General features: G+C 38.9%; 1 protein-coding gene across 1 annotated transcript in view; it reads right to left on the bottom strand.

Annotated features, from left to right (window-relative positions):
- Positions 1–16,504, bottom strand: part of ANKRD31 (ankyrin repeat domain 31) — a 173,190-nt gene that overhangs the window by 135,942 nt on the left and 20,744 nt on the right. The window contains exon 4 of the mRNA XM_037000313.2: positions 2,197–2,237. Coding sequence (XP_036856208.2) covers positions 2,197–2,237 — 41 coding nt within the window. The remainder of the gene's footprint in view (positions 1–2,196; positions 2,238–16,504) is intronic.

The raw sequence follows: 16,504 nt of genomic DNA, 5'->3' as shown, positions 1-16,504 counted from the left end.
GGTTTTCTTGGCTTCACTGGAGATGGATGGTAATTATAGATTTGCTTTATTTATGTCACCGTATTCCTATTATGTTAATATGTGTGTGCAAATTAGTTAGTAGTTTAAAACCTATACATACTTAAGGTACTATACAAGAAGATATGTCAAAGAAATAATCAATCCTCCAATGTTTCGTTCCATATGCTACCTCTATAGCTTTTCTTCTTCCTTCCTAATTACAACCCTTAAATAGAATTCGTGCCTCATATTGAATTTACCGAGTATCATAATTCCTCCAGGTGGTAAAGCTACCTCGAGACAAGTGCTGGGCATAGAAGCCACAGGGCATAAATCTGCAAAGAAGTAAAAAGCTAACCTTTTCAAACAATATGGCTTCTCTCTCACTTACCAACTTTACATTTCCCTGTATGGCCCCGGAAGATGACTGGTTAGCCAGAGACGGGTAAGATTCCTCAAGAGAGGAACAACCTAAGACAGGCACAGTCGCAGGGGGGCCATCAGGTGAGAATTTGGGGATCAACAGAGGTGAGGCTCAGAACCTCACCCCCCCTGCTTTGAGAGAAATCTTCTGCATCCATGGATGTCTTGCTGCCCTTGTCTAGCCTGGATTAATACTTAGTCCATAGGCACACACCTGATCATCTGATCATCTACATTTGCCTTCTTACAGCACTAAACTATGTTTTCTACCTTTATCTTGCATCTACCTACCACTTCAGCATTTTATTAAAAATAAAAATAATAATAATAATAGAGGGAGAAATGTGGGATCAACATATAAACCAAGTACAAAAATCAAACAAATATTAATATTTGACCTGATTGTTTATAGGTCATAATGCGTGATCAAAACCGAAAGTTTCTGTGATGAATGCCCTTGTACTGTTCACCATGTAAGAATTTATTCACTATGTAAGAATTCGTTCACCATGTAAGAACTTGTTCGTTATGCTTCAGAAGATTGGAGACTGATGAGAATTAGGCTTGAGATGGATTAATGATTGTACATTGAGCATTGACCCCCTATACTGAATTTTATTGTTAACAACCATTTGATCAGTAAATATGAGAGATGCCCTCTCAAAAAAAAAAAAAAAAAAGGTCCTTTGATTAATATTTGGTTCCATTTACAAACTTGGTTAAACTCCTTTTAAGCTGCTTTTATAAATTCAATATATTCAATTTCCATTCAAGTATATTAGAACTGTATGACTTAACAAACCTTCCTGAATATTTAAATAACTCTTATAAATCTAACACATTAAATTTATAAATATGGTAAAAAAAAAAAGAGTGAAGCCAGCTTTCTTACAATGCTTACAACTCAAATAAACACACAAATGCTCTCACTAAGACAACTATCACACTTCAGTATGCACACAACTACTTTAAGCATACTTCCTACTTCATCACATAGAATATCAAAACGATACATATTCAAGGGCAGAGATTTAATAAAACATAATTTTCTGCTTCATGAAATATATTAAGTGAAAGTGACTTTTATTTCTTTTTTTACTGGTAGTAGATGGCAGTGAAAAACACAGTGACAACTACTGGTCCTGATTCCTACTAAGGCTCCAATATTTTACCCACCATTTGCTTTGGCCTGTAAGTGCAAATGTCAATACCATGAAACAGGCAAACAATGTGTTAGGTATTATAAAAATAGTTTTGACCTCACAGACCCTTTGGAAAGAGTCTCAGGGATTCTCAGGAAGTCCAGAGACCACATTTTGAGAACCATTGTTTTAAATAAAGGAACTGAAAAGAAAATCTCTTAAAGTGTAATAGTTGTTCAAAGGCTAATTTCAATAAACTCTATAAACTCCTCCTTCATGCTGTGCTATAAATTTGCTTTTTAAATATTAATAATCAACTTAGGGGCTCTCTTGTCCCCTCCTGGCCTGAGCCAGGAACTCTGTGCTCTCGCTTTATCTCTAAATAAAAGCCTCTGCCTTGCTCTCCTTAAAAAAAAAATCATAATCAACTTAATCTCATTCAATCTCTTTTGTAAAATGAAACTTACCTGAAGTGTTTGTAAAGTAACATATTTATGCTGCTAAAGGAGCAATTATTTAAAAATATACAATAATTTTAAAACTCCTAAGAAAATAAAGACTCATTTTTAGATGTATAAAAATGATAAAAAAATATCTGCAATATAATAAAACCAAAAATCAGTATACTTACTTTAATAGATCTTGATTCTGTTCCATTTCATCTTGAGGTTGCTAGGAAGACAAAAAGTATTGGTTTCCAATTAACGAATGTTAATCCAATGCAAGAAGTTAAAATTTTAACATTTAAGATAATTCTTATGTTATTATATCTAAGCACATATTCTTATTGCAGTAAAATATATAACATAAAATTTACTATTTTAAGCACTTTCAAATATACAGTTCTGCTGCATTATGTGCATTCACACTGTTGTACAACCATCCCTAGCACCCATGTCCAAAACTTTCTGTCTTTCCCAACTGAAACTCCCTACCCATCAAACACTAAAATTCCTCATTCATCCCTTTCTCAACCCCTGGTATATACTCATCTACTTTCTGTCTCTATGAATCTGACTACTCAAAGTAACTCATATAAAGGGAATCATACAATACTTTTCTGCCTTTGATTGGCTTATTTTATTTAGTATACAGTCTTAAAGATTCCTCCATGTTGCAGCCATGTCTGCATCCGTGCTGCAGAATCAGTATTTCCTTACTTTTTAAGGCTGAATAATATTCCATTGTATATATGTATGACCTTTTCTTTTTACACTGATTTGTCAGTAGACACTTGGGTTGCATTCACCGTTTGATTCTTACAAATAATGCTTCTATGAATGTGGGTGGGCAAATACATTTTTCAAGTCCCTGCTTTCACTTATTTTGGGTATATACCAAGAAATGAAACTTCTGTATCATATGGTAATTCTATGTTTAATTTTTTGAGGCATCATTATATTATTGTTCACAGTAGCTGTACCATTCTCTATTTCCGAGCAGGAACAAATAAGCAAGAATTCAAATTTTCCACATCCTCACCAACACTTGGTTATTTTGGTCTTTTGATCATAGCCATCCTGAGTGTGAGATGGTATCTCATTGTGGTTTCTTATGCATTTCCCTAACAATTAATGATGTTGAATAATTTTCCATGTATTCATTGGCCATTTGTATATCTCCTTTGCTTAAGTGTCATTCATGACCTTTGCTCATTTTTTCATCAGGTTTTTTTGTTGTTGCTGAGGTGTAAGTTTTTATATATTCTGGCTATCAATCCTTTATAAGATACAAATATTTTCTCCCTTTTTTTTAAATTTTGGTATCATTAATGTACAATTACATGAAGAACACTATGTTTACCAGGCTCTCCCCTTCACCAAGTCCCCCCCAACTACACCTTCACAGTCACTGTCCATCAGTGTACTAAGATGCTGTAAAATCACTACTTGTCTTCTCTGTGTTGCACAGCCCTCCCTGTGCCCCCACACACACACTATACATGCCAATCGTAATGCCCCCTTCCTTTTTCCCCACCCTTGTCACTCCCTTTCCACCCATTCTCCCCAGTCCTTTCCCTTTGGTAACTGTTAGTCCATTCTTGGGTTCTGTGATTCTGCTGCTGTTTTGTTCCTTCAGTTTTCCTTTGTTCTTATACTCCACATATGAGTGAAATCATTTGGTAGTTGTCTTTCTCCGCCTGGCTTATTTCACTGAGCATAATACCCTCTAGCTCCATTCATGTTGTTGAAAATGATTATTATGGCTGAGTAATATTTCATTACATATATATATATATATATACCACATCTTCTTTATCCATTCATTTACTGATGGACATTTAGGTTGCTTCCATATCTTGGCTATTGTAAATAGTGCAGCAATAAACATAGGGGTGCATCTGTCTTTCCAAACTGGAGTGCTACATTCTTAGGGTAAATTCCTAGAAGTGAAATTCCTGGGTCAAATGGTATTTCTATTTTGAGTTTTTTGAGCAACCTCCATACTGCTTTCCACAATGGTTGAACTAATTTACATTCCCACCAGCAGTGTAGGAGGGTTCCCCTTTCTCCACAACCTCGTCAACATTTGTTGTTGTCTGTCTTTTAGATGACGGCGATCCTTACTGGTGTGAGGTGATATCTCATGGTGGTTTTAATTTGCATTGCTCTGATGACAAGCAATGTGGAGCATCTTTTCATGTGTCTGTTGGCCATCAGAATTCCTTCTTTACAGAACTGTCTATTCAGGTCCTCTGCCCATTTTTTAATTAGATTGTTTGCTTTGTGTTTGTTGAGATATGTGAGCTCTTTATATATTTTGGATGTCAACCCTTTATCGGATCTGTCATGTATGAATATATTCTCCCATACTGTAGGATACCTTTTTGTTCTGTTGACAGTGTTCTTTGCTATACAGAAGCTTTTTAGCTTGACATAGTCCCACTTGTTCATATTTGCTTTTGTTTCCCTTGCCTGGGGAGATATATTCAAGAAGTCACTCATGTTTATGTCCATGAGATTTTTGCCTATGTTTTTTTCTAAGAGTTTTGTGGTTTCATGACTTAATTCAGGTCTTTGATCCATTTCGAATTTACTTTTGTGTATGGGGTTAGACAGTGATCCAGTTTCATTCTCTTACATGTAGCTGTCCAGTTTTGCCAGCACCATCTGTTGAAGAGACTGTCATTTCGCCATTGTATGGCCACGGCTCCTTTATCATATATTAGTTGGCCATATATGTTTGGGTTAATGTTTGGAGTCTCTATTCTGTTCCACTGGTCTGTAGCTCTGTTCTTGTGCCAGTACCAAATTGTCTTGATTACTGTGGCTTTGTAGTACAGCTTGAAGTTGGGGAGCGAGATCCCCCCCCACTTTATTCTTCCTTCTCAGGATTGCATTGGCTTTTTGGGGTCTTTGATGCTTCCATATGAATTTTTGAACTATTTGTTCCAGTTCATTGAAGAATGCTGTTGGTAATTTGATAGGGATTGCATTGAATCTGTATATTGCTTTGGGCAGAATGGCCATTTTGACGATGTTAATTCTTCCTAGCCAAGAGCATGGGATGAGTTTCCATTTGTTAGTGTCCTCTTTAACTTCTCTTAAGAGTGTCTTGTAGTTTTCAGGGTATAGGTCTTTCACTCCCTTGGGTAGGTTTATTCCTAGGTATTTTATTCTTTTGATGCAATTGTGAATGGAATTGTTTTTCTGATTTTTCTTTCTATTAGTTCACTGTTGGTGTATAGGAAAACCACAGATTTCTGTGTGTTAATTTTGTATCCTGCAAGTTTGCTGAATTCTGATATTAGTTCTAGTAGTTTTGGAGAGGAGAATTTGGGGTTTTTTTTTTTACAATATCATGTCATCTGCAAATAGTGACAGTTTGACTTCTTCTTTACCAACTTGGATGCCTTGTATTTCTTTGTTTTGTCTAATTGCTATGCCTAGGACCCCCAGTACTATGTTGAATAACAGTGGGGAGAGTGGGCATCCCTGTCCTGTTCCTGATCTCAGAGGAAAAGCTTTCAGCCTCTCGCTGTTCAGTATGATGTTAGCTGTGGGTTTATCATATAAGGCCTTTATTATGTTGAGGTACTTGCCCTCTATACCCATTTTTTGAGAGTTTTTAACATGAATGGATGTTGAATTTTGTCGAATGCTTTTTCAGCATCTATGGAGATGATCATGTAGTTTTTGTCTTTCTTTTTGTTGTTCTGGTGGATGATGTTGATGGATTTTCGAATGTTGTACCATCCTTGCATCCCTGGGATGAATCCCAATTGGTCATGGTGTATGATCCTTTTGATGTATTTTTGAATTCGGTTTGCTAATATTTTGTTGAGTATTTTTGTATCTACGTTCATCAGAGATATAGGTCTGTAGCTTTCTTTTTTGGTGGGGCCTTTGCCTGGTTTTGGTATTAGGGTGATGTTGGCTTCATAGAATGAGTTTGGTAGTATGCCCTCCTCTTCTATTTTTTGGAAAACTTTAAGGAGAATGGGTATTATGTCTTCTCTGTATGATAAAATTCCGAGGTGAATCTATTTGGCCAGGGGGTTTTGTTCATGAGTAGCTTTTTGATTACCGCTTCAATTTCGTTGCTGGTAATTGGTCTGTTTAGAGTTTGTGTTTCTTTGTTGGTCAGTCTTGGAAGGTTGTATTTTTCTAGGAAGTTGTCCATTTCTCCTAGGTTTTTCTGCTTGTTAGCATATAGGTTTTCATAGTATTCTCCTAAAATTCTTTGTATTTTTTGTGGGGTCTGTCGTGATTTTTCCTTTCTCTATTCTAATTCTGTTGATGTGTGTTGATTCTCTTTTTCTCTTAAGAAGTCTGGTTAGAGGCTTATCTATTTTGTTTATTTTCTCAAAGAACCAGTTCTTGGTTTCATTGATTTTTTTCTATTGTTTTATTCTTAATTTTATTTAGTTCTTCTCTCATCTTTATTATGTCCCTCCATCTGCTGACCTTAGGCCTCATTCGTTCTTGTTTTCCAATTTCGATAATTGTGACATAAGACTATTCATTTGGGATTGTTCTTCCTTCTTTAAATATGCCTGGATTGCTATATACTTTCTCTTAAGACTGCTTTTGCTGCATCCCACAGAGGTTGGGGCTTTGTGTTGTTGTTGTCATTTGTTTCCATATATTGCTGGAACTCCATTTTAATTTGGTCATTGATCCATTGATTATTTAGGAGAATGTTGTTAAGCCTCCATGTGTTTGTGAGCCTTTTTGCTTTCTTTGTACAATTTATTTCTAGTTTTATATCTTTGTGGTCTGAAAAGTTGGTTGGTAGGATTTTAATCTTTTTGAATTTACTGAGGCTCTTTTATTGGCCTAGGATGTGGTCTATTCTGGAGAATGTTCCATGTGCACTTGAGAAGAATGTGTATCCTGTTGCTTTTGGGGGTAGAGTTCTATAGATGTCCATTAGGTCCATGTGTTCTAGTGTGTTGTTCAGTGCCTCTGTGTCCTTTCTTATTTTCTGTCTGGTGGATCTGTCCTTTGGAGTGAATGGTGTGTTGAAGTCTCCTAAAATGAATGCATTGCAGTCTATTTCCTCCTTTAATTCTGGTAGTATTTGTTTCACATATGCTTGTGCTCCTGTATTGGGTGCATATATGTTTATAATGGTTATATCCTCTTGTTGGACTGAGCCCTTTATCATTATGTAATGTCCTTCTTTATCTCTTGTTACTTTCTTTGTTTTGAACTCCATTTTGTGTGATACTAGTATTGCAACACCTGCTTTTTTCTCCCTGTTGTTTGCATGAAATACCTTTTTCCATCCCTTGACTTTTAATCTGTGCATGTCTTTGGGTTTGAGGTGAGTCTCTTGTAAGCAGCACATAGATGGGTCTTGCTTTTTTATCCATTCTATTATTCTGTGTCTTTTAATTGGTGCATTCACTCCATTTACATTTAGGGTGATTATTGAAAGATATGTACTTATTGCCATTGCAGGCTTTAGATTCATGGTTACCAAAGGTTCAAGGTTAGCTTCTTTACTACCTTACTGTCTAACTTAACTTGCTTATTGAGCTATTATAAACAGAGTCTGATGATTATTTCTCTCCCTTCTTATTTCTCCTCCTCCATTCTTCATATGCTGGGTGTTTTGTTCTGTCCTCTTTTTAGGAGTCCTACCATCTAGAGCAGTCCCTCTAAAATACCCTGTAGAGGTGGTTTGTGGGAGGCAAATTCCCTCAACTTTTGCTTGTCTGGGAATTGTTTAATCCCTCCTTCATATTTAAATGATGATCGTGCTGGATACAGTAACCTTGATTCAAGGCCCTTCTGTTTCATTGCATTAAATATATCATGCCATTCTCTTCTGGCCTGTATGGTTTCTGTTGAGAAGTCTGATGATAGCCTGATAGGTTTTCCTTTGTACGTGACCTTTTCTCTCTCTCTGCCTGCCTTTAATACTCTGTCCTTGTCCTTGATATTTGCCATTTTAATTATTATGTGCCTTGGATTTGTCCTCTTCGGGTCGCTTCTGTTGGGATTTCTGTGTGCTTCCATAGTCTGAGCAACTATGTCCTTCCCCAGTTTGGGGAAGGTCTTAGCAGTTATTTCTTCAAAGACACTTTCTATCTCTTTTTCTCTCTCTTCTTCTTCTGTTTCCCCTATAATGCAGATATTGTTCCTTTTGGATTGGTCACACAGTTCTCTTAATATTGTTTCATTCGTGGAGATCCTTCTATCTCTCTCTGGGTCAGCTTCTATGCATTCCTGTTCTCTGGTTTCTATTCCATCAATGGCCTCTTGCATCTTATCCATTCTGCTTATAAATTCTTTCAGAGATTGTTTCACTTCTGTAATCACCCCTCCGGACATCATCCCTTAGCACTTGTATATTTCTCTGTAACTCCGTCAGCATGTTTCTGATTTTTATTTTGAACTATTTTTCAGGAAGACTGGTTAGGTCTACCTCTTTCTCAGGGATTTTGATTTCCGTCTGTATCAAATTCTTTTGCCTTTTCATGGTGATAGAGATAGTTTGCAGAGCTGGAGCAAGTGATGGCTAGGAGCATGTCCTTTCTTGTTGGTTTGTGGCCTTCCTCTCCTGGGAGAACAGCGACCTCTAGTGGCTTGTGCTGGGCAGCTGCACACTGACGGGGCTTTTGATTCTTGCCCGGCTACTATGGAGTTTAGCTCTGTGGTTCCTGTGGATGATGCCTGCCTCGAGCTGCTGCTGTGATATGGCAGAGCCGTGTTGGAGGGGAAACGGCCGGGAGGCTGTTTATCTCCTTGAGGGGCCTCCGAGCTGAACTGCTGTTCAGGGTATTAGGGTGCCCAGAGTTCCCCAGGATTCCCAGCTGCTGGGCTCAGTGTCCCAGAATACTGCCATCCAGCTGTGGGGTCCCTGTTCCTTTAAGACTTTCAAAAAGCACTCGCTTTTCTTTGTCCTAGGGGCACCAGCTGCGGGGACCCGCTCACAGGTATTACTGTCCTGTTTCCCTAGTTTCCAGCACCCCATGCACACACTGTGTCTGTGTTCTGGTGTGGATGGCTAAGGCTGGTTATTTAGCAGTCCTGGGCTCCCTCTCCCTCCCCGCTCTGACTCCTCTCCTCCCATCAGGAGCTGGGGTGAGGGGCACTCGGGTCCTGCCGGGCCGAGGCTTGTATCTTACCCCGTTCACGAGACGCTGGGTTCTTGCAGGTGTGGATGTAGTCTGGCTGTTGTCCTGTGGCTTCTGGTCTCTCTTTCTGGAATAGTTGTATTTGTTGCATTTTCAAAAATATATGTGGTTTTGGGAGGAAATTTCCGCTGCTGTAATCACGCCGCCATCTTGGCTCTGCCTCCCAGGGGCTGCAGTTTGAAAGACTTTCCAGTAGTGGGAGGGGTATCAGAAGGGTGAAGGTTGAGAGGAACTCTCTCCTCAGAGAAAGGGCAGATGGAGTATACCCCAGAGTCTTTCCTTGGCCCAATAGATGGGGTACTCTCCAGAGCCCCAGACACGCCATACCTCTTGCTGGCAACACAACCCCAAACCACCTGTGTGCACTGCTAGAGTCACCCACTTGGCCCAATGGCAGCATCAGACTTCGATGCCTGCCAGGCAGAGGGAGACTCTCCCAGAATCCTTGGCTCCATTTTAGCCCAACCAGGGAGGTTCCTGCAGGAGCCAGCCCTAAGAGCTCCTTCCTCCCAACAGGTGTCCAAACATGGTGCTGCATACCTGGTTGGGGCAGAGCCACATATCAGTTCACCCAGCCCATTAATCATGCATTCCCACCCTTTCTTCAGGCCAGGGAGACAACAGCCCTCCCCACAGCAAGCTCCACAGGGACTCCTGAGGTAATCACAAAGGCAGCAGCTGAGGCAAACTGCCCACCCAGACTGAGACCACTACAGACACCAGGCAGACAACCATCTCTGCCCATGGCATGCCAACAGCTGGAGGCCCTACAAAATAGAACCAGGCACTAGAGAATAAAGAATCTTCAGTTTCTAGGAACCACAGGACACCTTCTTCATAAAGCCTTTATACTATAGGCCAGAAAGCACAGAGGAAGAAACACAGAAATACTGACAAATGAGTAGGCAGAGGAATATAATCCAAACAAAACCATAAAACAGAACCCCAGGAAGAGGACTAAATGGAACAGAGATCACCAATCTTCTTGATAAAGGTTTCAAAATAAAAGTCATAAACATGCTCACAGGTTTAAAGAAAAGTATTCAAGATCTCAGGCAGGACTTCAACAAAGAGAGAAGACCTGAAGAAAGAGCCATTCAGAGCTGAATATACAGTATCTGAAATGAAATATACACTGGAAGGATATTAAAGTAGGTCAGAACATTGCCAACCAAGTATTAAACTAAAACAAAAGAAGAAGGAATGGGATTAAAGATGGCAGCGTGAGAGGAGAGACAGAGGCTTCCTCCTAAAACTGGATACAATTAGAAAATTTAATTAGCGCAACTAATCCCGAGAGAGCAACAGGAAAGAGGACGCATCAGACTGCACACACCTGGAGAAAAGAGCAGACATGTAAAGGGGTAATGTACCAGAGCTGCGGCTCCATGGGACCCAAGCCCCTCCCCAACCCCAGCTCACCGGCGGGAGGAAGACAAACAGAGCAGGGAGGGAGTGGAAGCCTTGGCACTGCTGAATACCTAGCTCTGGAGACCTGCGCTGGGAGCACAAACCTACATTTCATGGTGCTTTCATGAGACTCGCATGACTACTGGGTTGGAACATTAATACAGGCAGAGTTCCTGGGGAGACTGGGATTCCACCTGCTTGTGGGAAGCAGGGATCCATATCCGGCTGCTCTGGGACAAAAAGTTATACCTGTGTGACCAGCCCACTGGCTCAGGCAGTGGAGACAGGCAGAGCAGCCGGGAGGCGGGGAACAGCTCTTTCCTACCCCCAGGCACCAGCACCACTCCCCTGTGACTCCAGACATTGCTTCAGGGGCTCAGCAGCTCCAGAATAGAGCTTCTGGACACTAGAGGGCGCCATATACAAACATGAAATGCCAAATGAACATTGTCCAGAGTAAAATTGTTAATACAACTCCTGAGAAAGATTTAAATGATATGGGCCTCGTGACTCTTCCTGAAAGGGAGTTCAAAATAAAAATCATCAACATCCTAATGGCGGTACCAAAAGACATCCAAGAACTCAGGAATGAATTCAGGTCAGAGATCCGATAATTAAAGAACATGATGGAGGGTATTAAAAGCAGGTTGGATACAGTGGAGGAGACAATAAATGAAATAGAAACTAGAGAAGAGGAATACAAAGGAGCTGAGGCACAGAGAGAAAAAAGGATCTCTAAAAATGAAAGAATATCGAGAGAAATGTGTGACAAATCCAAGCGGAACAATATTCACATTATAGGGATACCAGAAGAAGAAGAAGAGAGAGAGAATGGGATAGAAAGGGTCTTTGAGGAGGTAGTTGCTGAAAAATACCCCAATCTGGGGAAGGACATAGTCTGTCAGGCCATGGAGATCCACAGATCCCCCAATACAAGAGACCCAAGGAAGACAACAGCAAGACACATAGTAATTAAAATGGGAAAGATCAAGGATAAGGACAGACTGTTAAAAGCAGCCAGAGGCAGAAATAAGATCACATACAAAGGAAAACCCATCAGACTAACATCAGACTTCTCAGCAGAAACCTTACAGGCCAGAAGGGAATGGCATGATGTATTAAATGCCATGAAGCAGAAGGGCCTGGAACCAAGATTACTTATCCAGCAAGATTATCATTTAAATTTGAAGGAGGAATTAAACAATTTCCAGATAAGCAAAAGCTGAGAGAGTTTACCTCCCACAAACCATCTCTGCAGTCTATTTTGGAGGGACTGCTATAGATGGAAGTGTTCCTATGGTTGGATAGCTGTCACAAGAGGTAGTAAAATCACGGTACGGAGAGTGGAGCATCTGATTGTGAGGCAAATGCAAAATTAAATTGACTATCCCCAAAGTCAATCAAGGCATAGACAAAAAGTACAGAATTTGATACCTAATATATAAAGAATGAAGGAGGAAGAAAAAGGAGGAGAAACAGAAAAGAACCTTTAGACTGTGTTTGTAACAGCATACTAAGTAAGTTAAGTTAGACTCTTAGATAGTAAGGAAAGTAACCTGGAACCTTTGGTAACCACGAATCTAAAGCCTGAAACGGCAATAAGTACATACTATTGATAATCACCCTAAATGTAAATGGACTGAATGTACCAATCAAAAGACACAGAGTCACTGAATGGAGAAAAAAACAAGACCCATCTATATGCTGCTTACAAGAGACTCACCTCAAACCCAAAGGCATGCACAAAATAAAAGTCAAGGAATGGAAAAGATATTTCATGCAAATAGGGAGAAAAAAGCAAGTGTTGCAGTACTAGTATCAGACAAAATAGACTTCAAAACAAAGAAAGTAACAAGAGATAAAGAAGGACATTACATAATGATAAGGGGGTCAGTCGAACAAGAGGATATAACCATTATAAATATATATGCACCCAATACATGAGCACCAACATATATGAAACAAATACTACCAGAATTAAAGGAGGAAATAGACTGCAATGCATTCATTTTAGGAGACTTCAACACACCATTCACTCCAAAGGACAGATCCACCAGACAGAAAATAAGAAAGGACACAGAGGCACTGAACAACACACTAGAACACATGGACCTAATGGACATCTATAGAACTCTACACCCAAAAGCAACAAGATACACATTCTTCTCAAGTGCACATGGAACATTCTCCAGAATAGACCACATACTAGGCCACAAAAAGAGCCTCAGTAAATTCAAAAAGATTGAAATCCTACCAACCAACTTCTCAGAACACAAAGATATAAAACTAGAAATAAATTATACAAAGAAAGCAAAAAGGCTCACAAAAACATGGAAGCTTCACAACATGCTTCTAAATAGTCAATGGATCAAGGACCAAATTAAAATGGAGTTCCAGCAATATATGGAAACAAATGACAACAACAACACAAAGCCCCAACTTCTGTGGGACGCAGTGAAAGCAGTCTTAAGAGGAAAGTATATAGCAATCCAGGCATATTTAAAGAAGGAAGAACAAACCCAAATGAATAGTCTAATGTCACAATTATCAAAATTGGGAAAAGAAGAACAAATGAGGCCTAAAGTCAGCAGACGGAGGGACATAATAAAGATCAGAGAAGAAACAAACAAAATTGAAAAGAATAAAACAATAGAAAAAATCAATGAAACCAAGAGCTGGTTCTTTGAGAAAATAAACAAAATAGATAAGCCTCTAGCCAGACTTCTTAAGAGAAAAAGAGAATCAACACACATCAACAGAATCAGAAATGAGAAAGGAAACATCACGAAGGACCCAACAGAAATACAAAGTATTAGATACTACTATGAAAACCTATATGCTAAGAAGTTGGAAAACCTAGAAGAAATGGACAAGTTCCTAGAAAAATACAACCTTCCAAAACTGACAAAGGAAGAAACACAAAATCTAAAGAAACCAATTACCAGCAACAAAACTGAAGTGGTAATCAAAAAAATACCCAAGAAAAAAATCCCCAGGCCACATGGATTCACCTCGGAATTTTATCAGACATACAGAGAAGATATAATACCCATTCTCCTTAAAATTTTCCAAAAAATAGAAGAGGAGGGAATACTCCCAAACTCATTCTATGACGCCAACATCACCCTAATACCAAAACCAGGCAAAGACCCCACCAAAATAGAAAGCTACAGACCTATATCTCTGATGAATGTAGATACAAAAATACTCAACAAAATATTAGCAAACCGAATTCAAAAATACATCAAAAGGATCATACACCATGACCAAGTGGGATTCATCTCAGGGATGCAAGGATGGTACAAAATTCGAAAATCCATCAACATCATCCACCACATCAACAAAAAGAAAGACAAAAACCACATGATCATCTCCATAGATGCTGAAAAGGGATTTGACAAAATTCAACATCCATTCATGTTAAAAACTCTCAAAAAATGGGTATAGAGGGCAAGTACCTCAACATAATAAAGGCCATATACAGTAAACCTACAGCCAACATCATACTGAACAGCGAGAAGCTGAAAGATTTTCCTCTGAGATTGGGAACAAAACAGGGATGCCCACTCTCCCCACTGTTATTTAACATAGTACTGGAGGTTCTAGCCATGGCAATTAGACAAAACAAAGAAATACAAGGAATCCAGATTGGTAAAGAAGAAGTTAAACTGTCACTATTTGCAGATGACACGATATTGTACATAAAAACCCTAAAGACTCCACTCCAAAACTACTAGAACTGATATTGGAATACAGCAAACTTGCAGGATACAAAATTAACACACAGAAATCTGTAGCTTTCCTATACACTAACAATGAACCAATAGAAAGAGAAATCAGGAAAACAATTCCATTCACAATTGCATCAAAAGAATAAAATATCTAGGAATAAACCTAACTAAGGAAGTGAAAGACCTATACCCTGAAAACTATAAGACACTCTTAAGAGAAGTTAAAGAGGACACTAACAAATGGAAACTCATCCCATGCTCTTGGCTAGGAAGAATTAATATCGTCAAAATGGCCATCCTGCCCAAAGCAATATACAGATTTGATGCAATCCCTATCAATTTACCAAAAACATTCTTCAATGAACTGGAACAAATAGTTCAAAAATTCATATGGAAGCATCAAAGACCCCGAATAGCCAAAGCAATTCTGAGAAAGAAGAATAAAGTGGCGGGGATCTCAATCCCAACTTCAAGGTCTACTACAAAGCCACAGTAATCAAGACAATTTTATACTTGCACAAGAACAGAGCAACAGACCAGTGGAATAGAACAGAGACTCCAAACATTAACCCAAACATATATGGTCAAATAATATTTGTTAAAGGGGTCATGGACATACAATGGGGAAATGACAGTCTCTTCAACAGATGGTGCTGGCAAAACTGGACAGCTACATGTAAGAGAATGAAACTGGATCATTGCCTAACACCATACACAAAAGTAAATTGGAAATGGATCAAAGACCTGAATATGTAAGTCATGAAACCATAAAACTCTTAGAAAAAGACGTAGGCAAAAATCTCTTAGACATAAACATGAGTGACTTCTTCATGAATGTATCTCCCCGCGCAAGGAAAACAAAAGCAAAAATGAACAAATGGGACTATATCAAGCTGAAAAGGTTCTGTACAGCAAAGGACACCATCAATAGAAAAAAACGTACCCTACAGTATGGGAGAATATATTTGTAAATTACAGATCCAATAAAGGCTTGACATCCAAAACATATAAAGAGCTCATGTACCTCAACAAACAAAAAGCAAATAATCCAATTAAAAAATGGGCAGAGGAGCTGAACAGACAGTTCTGCAAAGAAGAAATTCAGATGGCCAACAGACAAATGAAAAGATGCTCCACATAGCTAGTTATCAGAGAAATGCAAATTAAAACCACAATGAGATATCACCTCACACCAGTAAGGATGGCTACCATCCAAAAGACAAACAACAACAAATGTTGGCAAGCTTCTGGAGAAAGGGGGACCCTTATACACTGCTGGTGGGAATGTAAATTAGTTACACCATTGTGGAAAGCAATATGGAGGTTCCTCAAAATGCTAAAAATAGACTTACCATTTGACCCAGGAATTCCACTTCTAGGAATTTACCCTAAGGATGCAGCACTCCAGTTTGAAAAAGACAGATGCACCCCTATGTTTATTGCAGCACTATTTACAATAGCCAAGAATGGGAAGCAACCTAAGTGTCCATCAGTAGATGAATGGATAAAGAAGATGTGGTACATATACACAATGGAGTATTATTCAGCCATTAGAAGAAAACAAATCCTACCATTAACAACAACGTGGATGGAGCTAGAGGGTATTATGCTCAGTGAAATAAGCCAAGCAGAGAAAGACAAATACCAAATGATTTCACTCATCTGTGGAGTATAAGAACAAAAGAAAAACTGAAGGAACAAAACAACAGCAGAATCACAGAACCCAAGAATGGACTAACAGTTACCAAGGGGTAAGAGACTGGGGAGAATGGGAGGGTAGGGAGGGATAAGTGTGGAGAAGAAGAAAGGGCGTATTATGATTAGCATGTATAATGTGGGGGTGGGGGGAAAGGGGAGGGCTGTGTAACACAGAGAAGACAAGTAGTGATTTTACAACATCTTACTATGCTGATAGACAGTGACTATAATGGGGTTTGTGGGGGGGGTACTTGGGGTAGGGGAGAGCCTAGTAAACATAATGTTCTTCATGTAATTGTAATTAATGATAACAAAATAAAATTAAATTAAAAAGTTTTAAAAAAAGAAGAAACAACTACACATAAAATCAGTCAAGGGATCCACAAGAAATGCAGACTATGACTTTTAATACAAAAAATTTGGAGGATAAAGAAGGAAAAAAAGTACCTTTAGAATGTGTCTGAAATACAGTAATCAGCAACTGAAGATAGACTATTATATAGTAAGGAACC

The sequence above is a fragment of the Manis javanica genome, chromosome 1 (genome assembly GCF_040802235.1).
Source record: "Manis javanica isolate MJ-LG chromosome 1, MJ_LKY, whole genome shotgun sequence".
Taxonomy (NCBI): Eukaryota; Metazoa; Chordata; class Mammalia; order Pholidota; family Manidae; genus Manis; species Manis javanica.
Note: the sequence above shows the minus strand (reverse complement) of the source record. Positions and strands in the feature narration are given on the sequence as shown.